We start from the raw sequence: 22464 nt of genomic DNA, 5'->3' as shown, positions 1-22464 counted from the left end.
GTCCTTTGTAGCAGCCTTAAACCTTACTCTAGCTCTCCTTTTTTATCCCCCACGCATCAAGCTAAACAACCACAAATCGTGGATTGTGCAGGATTTCTTTCAGATCAAATCCACCACATCAGCCACAGTCCTTGATTTTGATAGCTCCAAACACATTCCAGAAATACATCCGATTTCATATGCAGGCCCTTAAACGACACAACCACGGCTCTTCTTCAGCAAGCTTCAGGGATACGATTCGAATAAACATACATGTACTCGCTCACATGCACACCTGGTGCTCCATACATAGTTTACAGCCGGCTCAGGTGAGGACGGAAGTTTTGAAAGTGTAGGACTGCTTGGGGAAAGAGAACTCAAGTAGTCTCTATTTTTATTTTCTCTTTGTTTCTCTTCATACATCCCATATTAAATCAGACTACATTCTAAATTGCTCCCTATTGGATGGGTGCTGATTGTGACATCGTGGGCCGGAGGTGATTTGAGCTTCTTGGTTTCCCCTTTCAGGCCTTTTCCTGCTGCTGCAAGCGCCTGCAGTTTGTCTCCCTCTACTGCAATACTACTGCTACTGCACCACCCCTCCACTACTAATAGAACTAACCAAACTACTGCTTTGACTTCTAAACTCCAGCGTTTTAGTTGGAAGAACTTGATGGGGGGGAAAAACATAGATATACCATTTCTTAAGATGAAGATGTATTGATTTGCTGATCTCAAAATGGATGAAGTGGCTGTTTTTTTTTGTTGTTTGTTGAAAAGCTGGACATGAGCGAACTGTAAACTTTGCCCCCATTCTTGAATCCTCCTGATTGTGACTAGCTGATTCCCTATCTGTATGTTATTCAACTGGAAGTTTCGATGTCATTATATATCTGCTGTTGGGCGGACAAAAGCTCAGACCTCCTGCTGTGGAAAGCAGGGCCACTTACTGCCTCTACGATAACAAACATATCAAGCACTCACAGTCAAACAATACACCACTGACATCGTCGTGTGTCAGTGTTAAGAAGCTTGAAATATCCCGTCAGCTGAAGTGCTTTTCTGATTCAGAAAGTCATTCAGTGCTTCTTCACCATACAGATTCCTAGCTTAAAATGATTGACGTGGCTGAGCTGTGCTCCAGAAGAGGCTTTGGGTTTATCGATATGGCTTGAGAGTCAGAATGTAAAGGCCGCCATGAGTAAATGGCACCTTGTTGAAGAGAAGGATTTTTGCTGGAGATTTTACACTGGTTTCTTGGAGATTTCTTGCTGAATGATAATTGAAGGTTTTTTTCTACTGAGCGGTCCAACTATAATCATTTTACAATGCTGACACACAATCAGAACAACGGAAGACTGTTTCCGCCATGTGAATAAAAACACAGCTTATTATTCTGACTTTTTTTATTTCTCAGAACTGTGAGATGGACGAATAATTCTTAGATTGCAATTCTGGCCATATATTGGACATTTTGGAACTTCTATCTTGCATTTTTGCCTTTATTTTATTTTCAGAATTGCAGCTATTTCTCACAGTAGCAGTTAGCATTCATGCAGTTCTTAATATATTTCTCGGCAAGTTAGACTTTCTTTTTTTTTTTCTTCAGAATTGCTACTTTGGTTCTTACAGTTGAAAGGTGCAATTCTGGCTTTGTTTTTCAAAGTTCTGAGTTTACATGTTTCTAGTATGAATTTAATAAATATTTTTGGTCAGAATTGCAACTTAGTTGCAAGGTTATAGGCTTTTCTGGCAATTCTGGCTTTTTACAGTTCAGTTTCCACCTTGCAATACTGACTTTTTTTGTTGTCACAGTTTGCAGCTAATCTTTACAGTTGTAAGGTTATAGACTTCTTTGTGTGTGTTAAGTTTATTTGCATTTCAGACTATTTCTTCAGAAATTAAACTGTTTCTTACAATAGCAAGTTAATAGGTTTTCTTACAATTCTGGCAAAAAGTCAGAAAAACATGATATTTATAACGTAAATTGCTATTTAATATTTTTTTTAATTCTGTAAATTTTTTATCAGAATTCTGAGTTTGTCATGCAATTTTGAATTTTCTTTTCTTACAATGGAGAAGCTTTTTTTTTTTTTTTCTTCTTCTCTTCATAATTGCACATTTCCCCCCTGCGGCTTTTTGTCTTGCAGTTATGATTATTACATTTCTCACAATTTGTCTTGCAGTTCTGACTTTTCTTAGATTTGCAACTTCATCTCACAATTGCAGGGCTTTAGGCTTTCTTAATTTCTCAGTTCATACTACTTTTTTTAGAATTACAAGATATAACCTCCCCAATGCAAGAATTATGAGGTTTTTTTTTGTTTTGTTTTTTTTTTGGTTCATTTTTTTTTTCTCGTGGCGGAAACAAGCTTTCATAAGATGGGTGATCCTGCCTGATCGACATCAAATTTGTAATGAGATTACAGTCTCTAACTTTTGTTTAGTGCCAGTAGAGGCAGTTCACATCCAATTAATCAAGCTCACTTGTGCTCACTTAAACCACATTTAGATTTAGAGTTCTAACACAAATATATATTCTCTCCACCATCACAGACCATATCACAAGTTGTCTGAACACTAAACTTCAAGTCACTCTGCCAATCATGCCGCTCAAATCTCTGGTGTAGTCTGCTAAACAACCTGGGCTCATTGATTTGTCATTTGCAAGGGACTTCAGTAGCTTTGGTTCAAGGCCAATCAAGCTCTTTCCCTCTTCCCATCAGGACCATTTCTCCAATCTTTAAGGTGACTTTTCCAAAGCAACAGGGAGTACTTCTCTTTACTGGGAGAAAGCACAAGTTACTGGATAGTTTTGGGTGTCAGTGATTTAAAAGGGATCTAACTAATCTCTGCCATATATGTACAGCATGTTTTGTATATAAATATATTTAAAAATATATATAAATCTATTTTATTATTATTGGATTTCTGATTATTTTTCAATGGAGGACACTACTTTGAGTCTTAGGGGGAGTCACGCTTCGGTGTATATCTGTGCTCGCGGAGGGATCTGACGCTCTCCCTCGATATAGAATCATGAAGTCTGGGGAATGAATCAGTTAATACTGCTTTTGCACAACTATTGTAAAATAGTACACCATCCTGTATTGTTTTTGTTTTTCTTTTCTTTTTTATTTTAGTTATATGGGGGATTGTTTTTATTTAAACTGTTATTCAATATTCAAAGTTATGTACAGTTTTTTATGTGATTTCTTTTTCCCCTCCTATTTAAATTAAAGCTTTTTTGTGTCATTGTTTGCAAAAGTCATTTTGTTATCGTTTAATCTTTTTTTTTTTTATTCCCCACTAGTACTACTTGGCTTTGTCAAGATTTATCTTCATTCAGTTAGCATTACAAGTGAGTACTTTTAGCAGTCAGCCCCTTATATGACTTTTAACTTGTACAGGGTTCATACACATTTTTACTACAAAAATTCCAGGACTTTTCCAAGACTTTCAAGTCAATTTTCATGACCTAGTGTTTCATGTAATGTCTACATACAATTGAAGGCAGAATTATTAGCCCCTCTGTTTATTTTTCCCTCAGATTCTGCTTAAAGGAAAGATTTTATTCAACGCATTTCTACACAGGTTTTAATAACCCATGTCTAATAACTGACTTAATTTATCTTTGCCAAGATGACAGTAAATATTATTTTACTAGATATTTTTTAAAACGCTTCTATAGCTCAGGCAAGTAATTGTATAGTGATGGTTTGTTCTGTATACTATCGATAAAAAAAAAGCTTAAAGGGGCTAATAATTTTGCTCTTAAAATGGTTCCTAAAAATGTTAATCTGCTTTTATTCTAGCCGAAATAAAACAAATAAGGCTTTCTCCAGAAGAAAAAAATATTATCAGACATACTGTGAAAATTTCCTTGCTCTGTTAAACATCATTTGGGAAATATTTAAAAAAGGAAAATAAAACCAATAGGGGCTAATAATTTTGACCTCAACTGTATAAATGTGGTAAATCATAAAAAACAGTTAAATTAATTACAGCATATTATAACACGCAATAGTTTCAATTTATTAACCCCCCCCCCCATCCCCCCCCCCCCCACCACCACTTTTTTTTTAATTCCATGTCCGTTATGAACCCTGCTTGTAAGGTAATAGGGTCTGTGCACACAGTACAGACTTTTAGTTTAAGTCAGCCAGCCCTAGGGCTTCCGGTTAATTGTAATCCCATACAAAATTGTTGCGTTTAAAATCTGATTTCAAGAAGCACAGGATTAAATTATTTTCCCGCACCATTTCTTTAAAATATGGAAATTAATTTTACTCCAGTATTTATAACAGAGTTTCTGCACTAGCCTGCTGTAAATGACGGCAAGTAATTTATTTAAAGTAACTTTAACTATGCACTTTCCTTAAATACTGTTCATAATTTTGACAGCTCTTAATCGATTTAGAAAAGCAGAGCAATTTTGTTTTTTTGTTATACAAATATTTTTTCAGCTAAAATAGACTAAATTTCTCAATATAATTGCTCATGCTTAAGAAACAATGAATTGAGTAATTTATCCATATATGGTATTTATAAAATATTTTGTCTTGTTACACATTTATTATTCTGTAAATGTTACATTTCTGATTATGCAAAAAGCTCCTGTTTGGTCAACTTTAAAGAATTAAAAGTTTCATTTCTAGTGTCTATGCGTTAAGGTTATACTTTTTTAGTAGTGCTGTCAAATAATTAAATTATTTATTGAGTGAGTAGGTCACTTTTCAGACAAAGTATTTAGTAATTTTTATGTAGTACTTTACTTTTCAAATGTGATTATCAGGCACAGTGTTTTTTATTATTATTAATGTATTTCTTTTCAGATTTAATTTAATATTTTTTTTTATGAAACATCAATTACAACATTCATTTATTAATTATCCTTCCATGTTGTTATTGACACTTCCCTCAAATAAAAACTTCCCTTCCTCAACAGCCTATAACTTCCTATTTAAAAAAAAAAACTAAAGCATGAATAATAAATTAATAATAATATAAAAGAATTAAAATAAGAAAAAAAAGAATATTAATAATAAATATGCATTCATATACTATTGTTCATTATTACTCATATATTATTGCTCAAAAAAGCCAGCATATAATCTAAAAAAGGGCATCACAACTTGTCAAGGGTCTTTAAAAAAAACAGTAGGCCTAAGTGATAGTCTATTTTTGTTTTTTGTTTTCCAATTTAATGCAAGTACTTTTTTAAAGTAACTTCCTTAACATTGTTCTCAAGTAAACTAAAATGCCATGTGATCCAGATTTTATTGTAGTATATCATATAATACAAAAATTATTTGTGGCTAATGAAAATATAATATCCACTATACGTCCCTTTACAGAGCATAAACACATCTACTGGATGATCAAAACCTGTATAGATTAATGGTGGTTGTCTTTTGAAATTGTGTACAGCTTGTACTAAAAAGTGCTTTAGAAACATTAAAATCCAGCTTTTACAAGATTATTCTGGGTTATGTACAAATTCCACTGTGTATTCCAGGATGTATTCGCATCTGTGACATGCTGTTGATTCCCACAGGAGAAAAATAGATTTGTTTACAGCAGTCACATAGGCTTCGGGGCAACCGTAATGTAATTAAGCAGTACAACTGACCCAGAAGTGGGTGTATGAGGTAAAACACAAATGATGTTCTTTCCGTTGCTCTTGTGACACAAACTTGTCTTTACGTTGATATTAGTGTAGAGCTCATCCAGATGTCACTTTCTGTACTCGTCTTAGACAAAAGAGCGTTTAATGAGAGAGGGTGTGTATTTGATCTCATTATAGCAGTCATCTTCCTCGTGGCTGTTCCTCCACTTGCTCTCCTGCGCCGAACGGTGGAGCCACAGCACCAGCACCATCAGAGCCAGCAGGAGCAGGGCCATCGATAGGCTCAACAGCACCCCCTGCAGGATGCCTGGTGAATTATCTGGAGCTAAGAGATCACAAACACAAAACCAAAAAAATGTGACATCCTTTATCAACCCTTATGCTTTTCCAAACCTATATGGCAGGGGTGTCCAAACTCGGTCCTGGAGGGCCGGTGTCCTGCTAAGTTTAGCTCCAACTTGCTTCAACACACCTGCCAGGAAGTTTCTAGTATATGTAAATAAGAGCTTGATTAGCTGGTTCAGGTGTTTTTGATTAGGGTTGGCGCTAAACTCTCCAGGACCGAGTTTGGACACCCCTGCTATCGCTTTTACCTCTACAGAGCACAAAAGAAGTTTGGAGGACTGGTGAGTCTTATCTATACAGTTACAATTAATAAGAAGTGATGCCTTCAGACTTAAAGTGTGAAGCATGTCAGATTGTATTGTCTGTAAATGTCCTCTTTATTAATTTTTCTGTTCAATGACAACTTTTACATTCCTCCTCAGCCAATAGTGTGAGTTTGTGGCATGGATAGTGTACGAGGCAGGCTGAGCCAAAACAAACAGCTCAAGCCAAAAATTGCAGATTTGCCAAAACATGATCCGAACAGTGGGAGAAAACAATGATGTTCTTACAAGATGGAGCAATTTGATGACATGCTGAGTTAAGAGCTGAACTTGAGTTTCTTCTTAAAACGTAAGTTAAAATCAAGTATTTTTTTATTCCATTTGTAGAAAATTTTTATCCTTCACACCTCCCATAATACCCTCACATAAGTGTTTACCAATCAATGTGGAATGCTTTTTCTTTTTTTGTCACATATGTACTGAAAGCATGAACAGTTATAAAAATCAGCAGGTATGTACAGTGCATCCAGAAAGTATTCATAGCGCTTCACTTTTTCCACATTTTTTATTATTTTTTATTTCCTTATTCCAAAAATTGATTAAATTCATGTATTTCCTCAAAATTCTACACACAATAAACCATAATGACAATGTGAAAAAAAGAGTTTTTGAAATTGTTGCAAATGTATTCAAAATAAAAAACCTGAAAAATCACATGTACATAAGTATTCACTGATATCCACTGATCATTCTTGAGATGTTTCAGCAGCTTAATTGGAGTTCACCTGTGGTAAATTCAGTTGATTGGACATGATTTAAAAAGGCATACACCTGTCTATATAATGTCCCAGGGTTGGCAGTGCATGTCAAAGCCCGAACCACCAAGAATAAAGACAAAAGAATTGTCTGTAGACCTCTGAGACAGGATTGTCTTGATGCACAAGGCTGGGGAAGGTTACACACATTTGGAAGCAACTTCCCGTCTGGATTTTTTCCAAAAGGCATGTGAAGGACTTTCAGACCATAAGAAACAAAATTCTCTGATCTGATTAGACTAAAATTTAACTATTTGGAGTGAATGCCAGGCACCACTCATCACCAGACTAAGATTAGGAATGGGGATGAGAGAAGTGACGGACAAATTTGTTCACCCATACTAGGATCCATGTCCTAACCAGGGGTTATAAAAAAAAAAAAAGGTGTAAGAGAGCCCAGATCATTCACTCCTCCGACCTACAACTTGTGCTAATATTGTAAATCAAGCCTGTAACTTTTGTGTTACAGTTTCAACTCCCTAATTAAACCAAACCAAAGCCTGTCTGAAGAAAAATTGTCCCCCTAAACCAGGACTGCCAAATTCTTTGCTGTAAAGTTAAGCTAACCAAACTCCCTAAAGAAACCAAACCAAATTTCTTCCAAAGAAAGTAGTCAACATTTGAAGTAGATAAAAAAAAAAGTTTATAAAAATTGTCTAAAACTATTGAACAACACCCAATCTTGTCTTAAAACATTTTTAAGAAAAGTTTTTGATGCACTTCAGATGTTGACTACTGTATACTTTGCAGGACAGATGTTCCCTAGGAGCGAAACTGTATAATAAGTATAATTTAGAATTAAGGATGAGAAACATTTATAAAGCAATCATAAAGGTGTAGAGAAGGACTTACGTGTGTACACAGACAGGTTTATGTAGCAGTGCTGGGTTCCCAATGAGTTGGTCACTGAGCAGCGGTAGAGACCAGAGGATTGCGTGGACACATTGGCAATGTGCACAGAGCCTGTCATGTCACCTGCAATACATTCATGTGTGAAAAATTTATTCCAGATTTTATTTGTACCCCTGAATAGAGCTTTTTTTACCATCCATATTCACTGGCAACGTCATCTTGTCTGGTTCCAACTTCTCCCAGATCACTTGCGGAGTGGGAAAGCCCTCGGCCACCACACAGGACAGCCTTACATTGCCCCCAGTATCAGTATCCCCTTCCCATAGGCACATAGGAAGAGATGGGGGTGCTGCACACAAACAGAGAATTATGAAACCCTTGAACACAAGGTAATCTAATAGTGTAGAAACTAGACAAAAAAAACTACACTTTCCAAAGCAGATCAAGCTGATCAACCAGAGCTTTAGAAACATATTGTTTAGTCGTACACAATATAACCTAAATCTCTGTATCATGTATAATATACATCTATGTGTAAATCAGTATATACACTGTTTATCTCTAATATGCAGCACCATATGAATAATGCATGCCAAACGATTACATTACTCAAGAGGCACAGCCATTCAGAGACACAACAAGTCAATCTGAACCAAAGTACTTTTAGGGAACACCCATACCCCTCTGGTTCTGCTCAAAGCATTATTTGAACTGTTTCCAGTATGGTAGGCAGTTGTGTAAACAAGAACATTAAAGATAATAGCCTCTCAAATTAGTAGCTAATGTTCTTACTGGGACCAAGGGAATAGAATTTACTAGCTGGGCTGGTCTCTGTTATTCACTCACTCATCAGGGTCATGGCACCAATTAGTGTTATATCAAAATTATTGTAATATGGTTGTGATGTTGACTCGAATGTATCAACCTTGTGCCTAGCATTCATGTTTGTGTAATGTATCAATGATACCCAGAACAGTGAGGCTGAGTTCTCCAATGCCAGGGTCTCCAGTCTCAGGTGGGTTGCTGACCACACAGCGATAGACTCCAGCGTCAGACACCCGTGTGTAATTCAAGATGATATCCGCACTCCAGGGCATGCCTGCAAAGCCCACCCTACCCATGAATGAAGGGTTTTCAGTCACCTGTCCTTGATCATACACAATCACCTGCACAACAGGAGATGACCTTTAGTTCTCATAGAAGGTTATAACTATTGCCATATATGTTGACAAGAAAGAAATCAAGTCTTGGGTGATAGAAGTACAAAACAGTTTTGTTGTTATCAGTGTAGTTGTGGTTTGGTATTTAAGCAAGGATACTTTGAGGAATTTTTAAAACCTTGATATACACTCAACAGGCACTTTATATTAGGTATACCTTGCTAGTACCAGTGTCCTAACATGTCATCCTACCTGTTAGATTATGCCACCAACACATTATTTGAATGGTTCTAAGCTCGAGGTTAGGTTTGGGTAAGTTAGGCCTCACGTCACACTGCTTCAATCAATATTTACACTTGTTGCACAATCTGATAGGTAGCATATTTTATCATCTAGATGTGCTACCTACTTTTTTGAACTGATGGTAGAACAATCTAACAAGGTAGGACCAATTGATAGAATATCGGATTGGACCTTTTTTTTTACCTTCAAAACTGCATAGAATGAGCCTTCAGGGCATAGATTTAATAAGGTCTATGTGCTGGTCTGTTCTGGCATGATAGCATGACACATTTTCTCCACATCTATGGTGGAATCTCCTGTTTCACCACATGCCAAAGGTGCTCAACTGGATTGACCTCTGGAGAGCATGAGACTGATTCCTGAAAGATCACAGTGACAGACGAGTCCCCGCATTGATCCTGTGGAAAAAGCTTGTGCCCAATAGAGCCTAGTTTCTCTAGAGTTTGTTTTTTGTTTTTGTTTTTCGCTTCACTTCGTCAATCGGTAAAGTTTTTTTTTCCTCCCTTGGCTTGCTTGTGGATGGATTTCCTCTTCAGTGTTTGAACTTTCAGCAATGAAATTTAAACCACACTGAACTGAACTAAACTCAACTTCAACTCTAAAATCGGGACTTCACGTTCATGTTAAGCTGCTTTGAAACAATCTACATCGTAAAAGCGCAATACAATTACACCTGAATTGAATTGAATCTCTGGAGGTGATTCTGGAGGTCATTTGAGTATAGTGAACTCATGTTTAAGAGACCTGTTTGGGATTGATTGAGCTTTAAGACATGGCACAATTGGCCATCGTGAGCATCATTGTGGCCAGCAGAACTCTAGTGTTGTTGTGTGCATATCCAGCCCTGACGTGTTGGTCTCAATGAGCCCAGAGCTTTTGTTGCCACTAGTTCTATAATGTTGACTTGATGAGCCTAGATTTTATTGGTCATATGGGTATGGACATTTTTAGCAACAAATCTCAGGTAGGCTTTGACATTTATACCAAAGGCTATTGAAATCTCCCTCAAAACCACCAAATCAGCAACAGCCTGAACCACTGAAGCAAGGCAGTATCGATCCATGATTTCATTTCTTTTTTTTTTTCCAATAAAATTCTGGCCCTGTCATCTGAATTATTCAGCAGAAATTGAGACTCATCAGACCAGGCATATGCAGAATTGTCAAATTTTAGTGAGCTTATGTGAGTTGTTGCCTCAGGTTCCTGTTGTTAGTTGACAGGGTGCCACTGTCTTGCACTTCTGCTGCTGTAACTCATCTGCTTCAAGGTTTGATGTGTTGTGAGTTTACAGATGCTCTTCTGCAGACCTCAGTTGAATAAGTGGTTATTTGAGTTACTGTTGCCTTTCTGTCAACTTGAAACAGTCTGGTTGTTCTCCTTGAACTGCCACTTACTGGATATTTATTATGTTTTTGATCATTCTCTATAAACCTAGGAGATGAATCCAGTAGATAAGCAGTTTCTTAATTCTCTGGCAACAAACATGCTATGTTCAAAGTCACTTAACTTGCCTTTTTTCTCCATTCAGCAACTTATTTTGACGACATCTATGTGCCTAAATGCTTTTGAGTTACAGTCAGGAGACTTGATGATTAGATATTTCCATTACAAGCGGGTGTACCTAAAAGTGGCAGTTGTGTGTAGGAATAATTATCTTTCTTTGTGTGATTAGGTCTTAATCTCTGGTAGCTTAGTTTTATAGATAACCAGACTGAACATCTAGCACTGTGTTCATATTTATTTGTGTAGCATCTTGTTCCACTGTATGTCCAGCAGAATGACAATAAAGCTAAGCTTAATTTGAGGGGTCCGTTCTTCGTACGTGGATTACTCAGTTAGCTGGATTTGGAGATTGACGATTTGACATAATCCAGGATCGTTTCGTTCTTCAAAGCTGATCTGAGAGTTGTTGTCATAGCAATAGTTCTGCTAGCTCAAACCTGATTGGAAGCAGGTTCAATTCATATAAACCGGATTAGATCGGCTCAGTTCAAGCAAAGATAATAGAGAAAGTACCGAATTATGATATTTTCTTACAGTAGTAGTTATATACACTTGGGAAAATAGTAAAAAAAAAAAAATTAACTATATATATAAAGTTATACTTATTAATTAAATAAAGTTATATTAACAAAACTTATGCAATCTGCACCCTCGGAATGAAAGTACAAAGAGAAAATTTATTGATACAAACTTTTTAGATCGCTTTAGTACAATTTGTGTATGATAATAGAAATGCAGAATATGTGACTTTAAAAAAAATAAGAAATAATACATTAATGCAGTACTGAACATGTTTTGGTTTTGACAGTTAATATGCCAGTGATTTGATGCTTCACAAAAGTTGCAGACACCTTTACAAATATCAAAATGCTTTTGTAGACATCCAGTTATTCCATACAGCGATTAAAAAAACGGCTACTATAATAAAGAAAATATTTTCTAAATGTAGAACTAAATACATTGATATGCATTGAAATACATGATAAATACTCTTGACACATGAAAGTGTAAAGCCTGCAGCTCACAACAAATGTGGAAAGTTATTGCGTGTCATATATAACAAACCGTTTACTGCTAATTTGATGTAATTTTGCTCACATGGATAATTGAATATTAATCAGATGATGTCTTTACGCTGCTGTGCCGTCAGCTAATCGTTGCATTGCTGATCATGATTTCGAAGATCGATAGATCTGTCCTTCACAACACACACATCGATCTCAGATCAGTTCATCCAGACATTCTAATCTGATTCGCGAACTTGTTTGAAGAACCAAATTAGCGAGAGATCAGTTATCAAGATTAAAAGATCCAGGATCGGCAAAATCATCTTAGATCATTTAAGCGAGGTACGAAGAGCATACCCCAGGGGTTGACTTAACCAATAAGCGAGGTAAGCAACCGCTTAGGGACCTGGGGAATAAGAGAACCCAGACCAATGCTAAGAATCCTATAATTATCATTTAGCCCCTTTTTTAATTTCTATCATATGCTGTAAAATCTGTCAATAACCATATTTTAATGTTATTACTCCTTTTCCAAACATGAATGGTGGAACGTTCTTTCTGTACTACACATGCAAATATTAAATCTAACCACAAATATGGCCAATTAACTGTATATTGTTAGTTTGTCAACTTGTTTTTTTAAATGTGAATTTATTGTATTTAATTTTACACTGAGAAGATTAATTCATTCATTCATTTTCTTGTCGGCTTAGTCCCTTTATTAATCCTGGGTTTCCACAGCGGAATGAACCGCCAACTTATCCAGCACAGTTTTATGCAGCAGATGCCCTTCCAGCCGCAACCCATCTCTGGGAAACATCCGCACACGCTCATTCACACACATACACTATGGACAATTTAGCCTACCCATGTCACCTGTACCACATGTCTTTGGACTGTGGGGGAAACCTGAGCACCCAGAGGAAACCCACGCGAACGCAGGGAGAACATGGAAACTCCACACAGAAATGCCAACTGACCCAGCTGAGGCTCAAACCAGTGACCTTCTTGCTGTGAGGCAACAGCACTACCTATTGCGCCATTGCGTTGCCCTGAGAAGATAAATGTTCCACTTAATTTATTTACCAAAAAAAACAGCCTGAATTTACAAAGAAAAAAAACTACAAAGAGGGTGTTATGACTTTTAGTGCTTGGGCTCGATACTTTGAATTGCTTAAGGCGCCCAAATCAGTCTGCCCCTGCTTGACTATATGTTACTTTGACTAAACCAAACATATTGGTGTGTGATTTCTGTCAACGTACCTGTATGGGAGAGTTTGGGTCAGAGAGGGGGGTCAGGGTCCAGATAATACTCAGTCTGAACAAGGGCATCATGGTGAAAAACGAACAGGGCAGGGTGACAGAATCTCCCTGAACAACCTCCAGACTGGACTCCCTCACAGTCACTCGGACCGCATCTGTGTAGGGAAATCATTTTAATGCACATGCTTACTTTGGGCCTGTTTGTCAAACAACTGGAAATCATGAATCCCTAGCAGAGCCATTTATTTTGCAGTTCTGTTGTGTAGCTCTCGACTTCTCTCTCCTTCCATCTCAATGGCTGTCTCATTACGGTAATGATGAGTCCCACCCCCAATGCACTGCCACCCCCAGGCCTTTGTATGCGTGTACGGGAAAGCACAGTGACTATAAAGCCTTAATTACAGCTGACAGCCTTGGCAAGGACAAATACACCAACAGAGAGAACAATGGGGTTCAATTCGACTTCTAAAAAAATGACCTAAATTACAACAATTTCAATTATTGTAGCGTTAGTTATAAAACACTGTTTCAAAAATCCATTGTTGTGCTTTGGTTTTATTATACGCCATTCATGGAATTCATAGCTAAAGGCCAATTTCCAAGAAATTGTATTATGAAAAACAGTGAGATGCTTGTTAATGGTGTTACAGTATGTTAGCCCAGGTGAAATGTGTGACACTCATTCAATTATTTTCTAAGCCAGTGTTTCCCAACCCTATTCCTGGAGTAGTACATATTTTGGATGTCCCCCTCATCTGATCAATTAACTTCAGGTTTTGGAGTCTCTTCTAATGTTCTGATGAGTTGATATTAGTGTGTTTGATTAGGAAGTGGTTGAAAATGTGCACTGTAGGTGTGCCTGCATGAACAAGGTTAGGAAACACTGTTCTAAGCAATAGCTATCTCAAGCAGGGTAAATGTTCTACATGATGTTTTCTTATATTTAACAGGCTTACATCAAGAATGAAGATGATACCTACCATATTGAAGAAACATAGACACCAAGCAGGCCAGCCAAAGGATTCTCCTTCCTGTACAGCCCATCACTGAGAAGATGTGTGTGTGCTCTCCTCCATACAGGTCAGTGTGTTTCCCCCTTTAGAGCCCACTGCCACTGACTGAATGGGTAGAACTGGGTTATTGGGCAGTGGAGAGGGGCAGTTCTCTTTCTCTCTCTCTCTCTCTCTCTCTCTCTCTCTCTCTCTCTCTCTCTCTCTCTCTCTCTCTCTCTCTCTCTCTATCTGTACATAACTAAACAGTGAGCAGATCGGCTGTACTTGTAACACGGAATAAGAAACTTTAGAATAAAAGCTTATGCTGGTAAGGTGAGTGTTGACACATGGTAGTTGTCCTTGCTGGTCAGGACCCTGAAAGAACCAACAAGCAGTCATGACCAGCAAAGATTCAACTAGCTCATAACCAGCTTAAACCAGCAAACATGTCAAAACCTACCTTATCAGCATACAGTATGCCATTTTTTTTTTTTTTTTTTGGCTGTGGCTTTTAAAATTTTAGGCTACAGACCCACAAATGTGATGAAGCCTTTCAAGGGGAGCCCACTTCTGAAATACAAAGTTTAATATATAAATAAAGTCAGCTATAAACACTAATACTCAAAAGTTTGAGGCTGGAAACGTTGAAGGATTTAGACACGTATATCCCAATTGTAACTGTTATGGTTTTCTTATTTTAAACATGCTGCCCTGAAACTGATCAGGCAGACCAAGCTATAATTTTCCCCTAGATTGGAGTCAAAGCAGTGTAGAAAGATTCTCTGGAGTTTAAATATCAGACTTTTTATGTGAATTTCAAGTCATATTTTTGATGGGAAACTGGGCATGGACATTTTTATAAAAATGGCCATAACTCTTCAGCAGAATGCGATGCAACCAAACTTTGATTATATACTGTTTATATGATCTCAATCTTAGGTCACAGTTTGGCCACATGGTATTACAAACAACAAAAACAAAAACATTAAAACTGCTGTAACTTATTCAACCATTAGTCCAAATGTCTTGAAACATGGGTTGCAAAGTCTTTGTTTCCCATAAAGTTCTTTAAACATCTAAAAGTTTATACCTCGTGGGATTTTTCACACATGTGCACATGATACTCATAACATAGGATAGAATTCCTCATTCTGACACCACTGCCTATTATACTGCTGCTGTTAAACAAATCGAAAAATATCGAAGACTATTTGAGAAACATACTTTTTGTGAATTAATCCTAAACTGCTTATATCAAAAATAGTTTGAACCTTTGTATTTAGAGAGCTATGTAAAACCCAAGTTAAGGCATGTAATATTTAATTAACCTAAAATTACAATAACCCTGGGTAAAATATAAGGCTTTTCCCACTTGAACTAGTTTACTGTCAGTCTTTGTACCCTGTTGCACAAAACAAGTTGAACAAACTCCGAGTGGCAGAGTAAGTTTCGGTTTGACAAAACAAAATGAATCCAAACAGGTTCAAGTTAAGTGGTTTCACAACACTGGATTTAAGCTTTCTTTGTTAACTTAGGGTTTATCCCAGAGACTAATGTTGATGCAGTGGAAATTTAAGAAGACAGCTGAAAGTAAATATTACAATATCAATGCAAATGAATCAGTTGATTTAAATAATGTAGGTTCACAAATAGCTTAGACAGTACTTTTAAAATGTTAACTGTTAAAGCAATTTTTTATTTTAATATGTACATTTTAATATACATATATTATTAATATTAATTAACATTTCAGAAATATTGAATAACGTATAAATAATTAAAATTCACATAAATTGTTAGCAGCAAAAGACATTTTTGACTTGGTATAAAATGTTTCATTTGGAGCAAAAAAGATGCCTGATGAGGACAGCGAGTGGCTTTTATGCAATAAAAATATATGGCACTTTTCTCACAGCTGATTGGTTCAATTTGGATCTGCCATCTCTAACCCAGAATAAAATCTGCTTCAGTGATGGTTAGATATATAGCATCATTTAACAAGATAACAAAACCTGACTTTGGGCTTCGTTGCTTGTATTTGGGTTACTCAGTTTGCTGAATTTGGTAAGTGACTATTTGATACAGTCAAGAATCATCTCGTTCTTCAAAAACTCATTCGAGAGTTGATGTCATAGCAACAGGACTGCTTAGGAGCAGGCTTATTTCATATACAGGATTAGATCGGGTCATTGCAAAGGTTGAGCCTGACTCAAACTAAACTTGAACTTACCTGGGTTCAAACTTAAACTGGACGTGTGCAACCGACCTCAGATGAATTGAATTCTTCTTTTGTTTAACCAGAGATTTCAATTAACCCTGAGTTTTCAATATATATGGTTTCACACTGTACACCTAAGCCCTTGCTTATTTACCAGTGTCTCAGAACTCTGTCATAGATTGAACAAATACAACATGCATCTGTTTACAAAGACAAACGCTGTGCTTGTTCTTTCAATTGTAATATAACTATTTAATAACCGCTTCAAGATTGACTTTTTAGAGTGTTTTCGTTACAATACAAAGCACATGAATATGAGGCACCCAATTAGTTGTTACTTAAGTCTTATCAATGACACCTAATTTTTTTTTTCTATTGAAAACATTTGCTATTCATTTTATCTCATGAGACATGAAACAAAAACAGTTGCAATTACAATATTTATTATTTCTGCACATCTGATGTCAAAATACAAGAGCTTTAGAGAGACAAAAGGAATACTGATTTTTCACATAACGTTATTAAAATAAGCACAGATGTACTGCAATCATACTGATCAATACACTGCATCATGCGAACAAATTAGGGTTGTGTACAATTTGAAAGGCAATAATGGTAAACAATTTCTGAACATGGTCTGAGGTCACTTGGAAGGTACAAAATAAACTTTAGTATAATTTTTTCATAACTATTAGTCATCTCACGTAATCATATTTGTTATGGAAGGCATTGAGAAGGTGGTGAACACCTTTAGTAATGGCAGATTAATAAATAAACGACAACAAGCTTCTGAAACCACAGTGGAATGGATTCAATGTCCATAGCAGCTTAGACAAACCCTGATTTAAGCACATATGATCACATGCTTATACATATATCACATAAGCAAATCTACATTTCTAAAGAGGAGAACAACAGAATATTTCACACAGACAACAAAATATTATTTATATTTAAAGTATTTTAAAGGCTTTTTATTTGCTTTACAAAGTGTCTTTGAGAAGCTTTGGATGTCAGATTCAGTTGGTGAAATAATACGAATACATTACATTTGTACAAATAAAGTGACACACGATGAATCTGAAAACTTTAAATCACTAATATCAAGTACCATAAATATAACAATACAATATTGGACTATTATTGCATCATGAATCCCACCAAACACTTATAGAAAAGGAATCATAAATAATACTCTCATCCTTGGATGTTTTGTCTGCTCTGGCCCTTTGAAAACCAAAACAAGATCCCACTGTGGAGAATTTTGAAATCTTCCACTTGGCTCGAGCTGTGATCCTGTGATCACGACTGCCTCGCGAGCAAAAACTGGTCCTCTATTCAATCTGAAGACCATAACAAAAGCAGGGTCTGGAGATGTAACCATGTTTCTGCCAAGTAAGAAGTCACTAGGAGGGCGGTTTGTTGTAGCCGAACAGCCCCACAGGGATGTACTTGACATGAGTGGGCCACTGAGACGCCAGCTGGAAGAACTTCACATCATTCCACTCCATCCCATCTACAGACACTGAAACACAAGCAGAGATTACCTTCAAATTCCTGGAAGTTTAACAGTTCTCCCAAAAATGAATATTTTCCTCACGCACAAAAAATGAATCCTAACACTTTTGAGTGTCTCATTTCTGTTGAACACATATTTTGAAGAATGTTGGAAAACCATTAAAAAAAAATACCCAAACAATTTTTATTTTTCAAAATTTCTGATTAAAGTACATGTGAATAGTGGTGGGCAAAGCAAGGCTTCATCACTGAAACAGTCGAAGCTTTGAAACATTTCAAAACCCGTCTCTACACCTAGTGGTAAATTTTAATGTATTGCGGTAAATTTTGTGAGGTTTCAAGTGATTGAGTGAAGCGGTGACGGTTCCTAACAAGCATGCGGAGATAATTGGTTTGAATCCAGGGTGATGCAGCTATAGATGTTTGTTTTTTAATGCTCTGGGGGCTATTCCATAAACCAAGCTTAGAGAAAAAAGCCAGGCTTATTTTGGTAAGTCAGGTTTATTAATGGTGGATTCAGTTTCATAAATCAAATTTGCGATACTTCAAACTACGTTACTCTGGCAAATGTACTCTGTTACCGTCACTATTAACCTTGCTATAATTCATTATGGTTAATTAATCATAAAGGCTTCTCAACACTGTGTTTCTGCACGGAACAAACAGCCGCACCTAGTTAAGAGCACAGGGAGCTTCTGTGACCGCGGGAAATGCAAACGGCTGAAGTTTAAGGAAGACGCAATGAAAAGTACACGTTTGCAAACCCACCTGAAGTTACAAACAATGGTGCCGATGAGAGTGATCATGTGGTGAATGTTGATCTGCCAGCTGAGATCAATCAAGTGTTTCCAGAGAGAATGCTTAAAGACTTGCTGGATCAGCTGTTGTTGGTGGCCCGAATCTCGATACGTTGCATTCACTGCGTGTTCAGTGCAAATGGCCGCTAAATGTAAAATCTTAGTGGCCATTCGCAGGAAGACGATGAAGGCTCGTGTTGAGCCCAATGAGCCTTACATCCAAGAATAAAGCAAGGGTTTTCCTTTGGTGACATCGCTTTGACTCACGCTGAAAATGGCGGACTTGAAACAACAAACTGAGGATATGGTATTGCAAGCATTTCAATCAATATTGGTAGGCAGGGGACCATACTCCTACGTCAAGTTGCGGTCGGTCTCAAAATCGATCCGATTGCTCCACCATTTTTATGTTGTTAAATAAAAAAAATAAAAAAGTGTGTTTATATCATCCCAATATGACGGTCTATACACTATACCTACACGCATGTCTGTCCAAACAGCTTGAAAAGTAGTTTTTTTTACTATAGGTGCCTTTTAAAGTCACCTAATATAAAGTGGGACCCAGTTTGAATTTGTTGACAAGTACCTTTTAAACTGGTTTGTTGATTCTTGGCAGAGCAGATGAGTCTGGTGATGCCTTCAATGATCTGACTCTTCGACTCTGTGTCTCTTTCTTTCGGCTTCTTCCCCAGGAATATTGTTGGAACTGAAGGTCAAGTGAGGAAATGGAGTTACATGTGGATATACATAAATGTGAAGAGTACTAACAATAGCAGAACTACACCGAAATCAATAAAAGGCACAGGGCAAATGGCATAGATTGAAAACACAAGAGTTATCTTTAGCAAAAGAACAAAAGTGACCCTGGATCATCATAAGTATATATTTAATATTTATGCATTATCTGAAATTGAATAAAGAAGCTCTGCATTGATGTGTGGTTTGTTAAGAAAAGACGATATCTGGCCCGAAAGGGTTAAAAAAACAATTAAATCAAAATACTGAGAAAAATGTAACGCTGTCTAAATAAAGGGCTTTTAATAATCAAACACAGAGAAATAGACTTTTCATATATTAAAGTTAGTAAATTAACAAAACAAATCTTCATGAACATGATCTTTACTCAATTTTATAATGATTTTTGCCATTCAAAAAATACATTTCATAAAATCTTCAAAATATACCCAGACATGATTTTGTGATCCAGGGTCATAAATGGAGATTTCGTGTAAAACATCTATTGGACATTCTCACCCTTCTTGTTCTTCTCCTTGGTCACCACAGTCATGGACATGGTGTTAAAGCCAGTCTCAGTGGAGCTGGAGCTTGATAATCTGCTAACTTGCAAGGATCTGAATGCACATCTCAATGTGATCTTATTACTCCTGTCTCTCGGGTCTCCATCTTTGCGCTTCTCCATGCCTGAAGACACCCAGTAATCCACCTGCAGCCCAATGGCGTCCACACCATGTGGCATACTGGGGCTTCTAGATAACATTGTAAGACCAGATTGCATTTTTTAGCAGCCTTGCATTTTTCAGTGATAACAGCAATGTAAGAAACAGCAGAGCGCTGCATTTTTCTGTGCGGCATTTAACACGAACCCTAAAGCAGCCAGTCCTCCGCTTAGTGATGGTGACGGAGGCGGCGTTGCAGAATCTTTCATCATCCCAGTTGGAGATCCATGAGCAGGTGGAGATGTTGAGGGAACCGCCAAGCTCAAAGCCAGACCCTCCTCGAAGTCTGCACCTAAAGCGAGTATTATATTTTTAAAAAGTTATATAAATATATATATATATATAAATATATATATATATATATATATATATATATAAAAATATATATATATATATATATATATATATATTAAAAAAAAAAAATATATATATATATATATATATATATATATATATATATATATATATATATGTTTTTTTTTTCCTTATTAATGTACACACAGCACCACATATTGACAGAAAAACACAGAATTGTTGGCATTTTTGCTGATTTATTAAAAAGATAAACTGATATATCACATGGTCCTCAGTATTCAGACCCTTTGCTGTGACACTCATATATTTAACTCAGGTGCTGTCCATTTCAACTGATTTTCCTTGAGATGGTTCTACACCATCATTTGAGTTCAGCTGTGCTGTGATTATACTACAGTCCTCCACCAGTCAGGTTAAGGCAAAGTGGCCCGACACATGGAGTTTGCAAAAAAAAAAAAAAAAAACCCTGAAGGACCTAAAGATGGTGAGAAACAAGATTCTCTGGTCTGATGAGACCAAGATAGAACTTTCTAGCCTTAATTCTAAGCAGTATGTGTGGAGAAAAACCAGGCACTGCTCATCACCTGTCCCAAGAGTGAAGCATGGTGGTGGCAACATCATGCTGTGGGGGTGTTTTTCAGCTGCAAGGAGAGGATGACTGGTTGCAATTAAAGGACAGATGAAAGCAGCCAAGTACAAGGATATCCTGGACAAAAAACATCCTCTCCAGAGTTCTCAGGACCTCAGACTAGGTAGAAGGTTTACCTTCTAGCAAGACAGTGACCCTAAACAAAAGCTAAAATACTGAAGGAGTGGCTTCACAACAACTCAGTGACTGTTCTTAAATGGCCCAGCTGGAGCCCTGATGTAAACCCAATTGAGCATTTCTGGAGAGACCTAAAATGGCAATCCAACTAAGTTTACCATCCAACTTGACAGAACTGGAGAGGATCTGCAAAATCCAGATGTGAAATACTTTTTGCATCTTTCCCAAAAAGACGCATGGCTGTATTAGATCAAAAGGGTGCTTTAACTAAATACTGAACAAAGGGTCTGAATGTGATATTGCAGTTTTTCATTTTAATAAATCTGCAAAAATGTCAAAAATTTAGTTTTTCTGTCAATATAAGGTGCTGTGGTTACATTCATAAGGATAAAATGAATGTCAATAATTTTAGCAAACGGCTGCAAAGTGAAAAACATTAAGGGGTCTGAGTACTTTCCGTAACCACTGTATATCTGTATAACAAATATTATAACAAATATTACAATATTATTATAACAAATATTATATGATAACACTCAATCGTTCACTTTTGTTTGTTTGATTCAGTTATAAAAAGACCTTTTGTTTTGTTTAAATAAACTGCACTGGTGAATCAAAGCCACAAATATATTAATTCACTATTCAATATAAAAGTTACTTGTTAAGTAATCAAACTAAACCGTTTGCTACAAAGATATTTTCAGAAACCTCTAATGATCATACATATACTGCTGAATTGAATATGGACAAATACAAAATAAAAACAACATGACAAACCTAAAGATCCTGGGTTGGGTTCCACCAATCCCACCTTAACCACCTGTTACAAAAAAAAGGAACTATAAACTGAATGTTTAAAATTAAAATACATTTATGAAATGTGTTTAGATAAAAGTTTGGCTGGTTGTTCTTAGTATGAGGTCAGTGAGGTTTTACTTTTTTCATTTGGAAAGCATGCAGTTAGGATGCTGATATGAAGTGAGGTGCTTTTTCAGGCAATTTAAAAAGGAATATTTAGCAAAACTGCAATGGAATTTTTTTTCTCTCAGAAACACCAATATTTCCCAAGTATAAGTGCCTTTCTTGATGCCTACAAATATGTCTCCTTTAAAAAAATGGCTGCGATATATGTAAACCTACCAACACATAAATCATTTATCGCTAGTGGGAAAAAATAAGCATTAGAATCATATTTGATCAATAAAACCATTATAATTTCACAGTAGTTTTAATGACATATTGCAAAAGTTTTGTGCAAATTGTAATGGAATTCAGGCAACAG

The 22464-nt window shown here is 36.5% G+C and overlaps 2 protein-coding genes and 1 pseudogene across 6 annotated transcripts in view; 1 reads left to right on the top strand and 2 right to left on the bottom strand.

Moving 5' to 3' along the window:
• Positions 1 to 555: 555 nt before the first annotated feature.
• Positions 556 to 741, top strand: im:7160157 (annotated as a pseudogene). Its single transcript, NR_023323.1, is given in 1 exon segment — positions 556 to 741. The product of NR_023323.1 is annotated as an im:7160157 (transcript).
• A 4499-nt stretch (positions 742 to 5240) lies between these two features.
• zgc:165604 lies at positions 5241 to 14235 on the bottom strand. Its single transcript, NM_001098255.2, is given in 6 exon segments — positions 5241 to 5933; positions 7884 to 8006; positions 8077 to 8232; positions 8851 to 9049; positions 13120 to 13274; positions 14100 to 14235. Coding segments are annotated over 6 exon segments (897 nt in total). The 5' UTR covers positions 14164 to 14235; the 3' UTR covers positions 5241 to 5733.
• A 2520-nt stretch (positions 14236 to 16755) lies between these two features.
• Positions 16756 to 22464, bottom strand: part of pacs1a (phosphofurin acidic cluster sorting protein 1a) — a 50422-nt gene continuing 44713 nt past the window's right edge. For 3 of the 4 annotated variants that reach the window (XM_073934882.1, XM_073934883.1, XM_073934884.1), the window contains exons 9-13: positions 21960 to 22002; positions 20249 to 20393; positions 19899 to 20131; positions 19231 to 19350; positions 16756 to 17854 (exon numbers count right to left, since the gene is read on the bottom strand). In XM_073934882.1, coding sequence (XP_073790983.1) covers positions 17736 to 17854; positions 19231 to 19350; positions 19899 to 20131; positions 20249 to 20393; positions 21960 to 22002 — 660 coding nt within the window. In that variant the 3' untranslated portion in view covers positions 16756 to 17735. 4 annotated transcript variants of the gene reach the window in all.

This window comes from Danio rerio, chromosome 21, assembly GCF_049306965.1.
Source record: "Danio rerio strain Tuebingen ecotype United States chromosome 21, GRCz12tu, whole genome shotgun sequence".
Lineage (NCBI taxonomy): Eukaryota > Metazoa > Chordata > Actinopteri > Cypriniformes > Danionidae > Danio > Danio rerio.
Note: the sequence above shows the minus strand (reverse complement) of the source record. Positions and strands in the feature narration are given on the sequence as shown.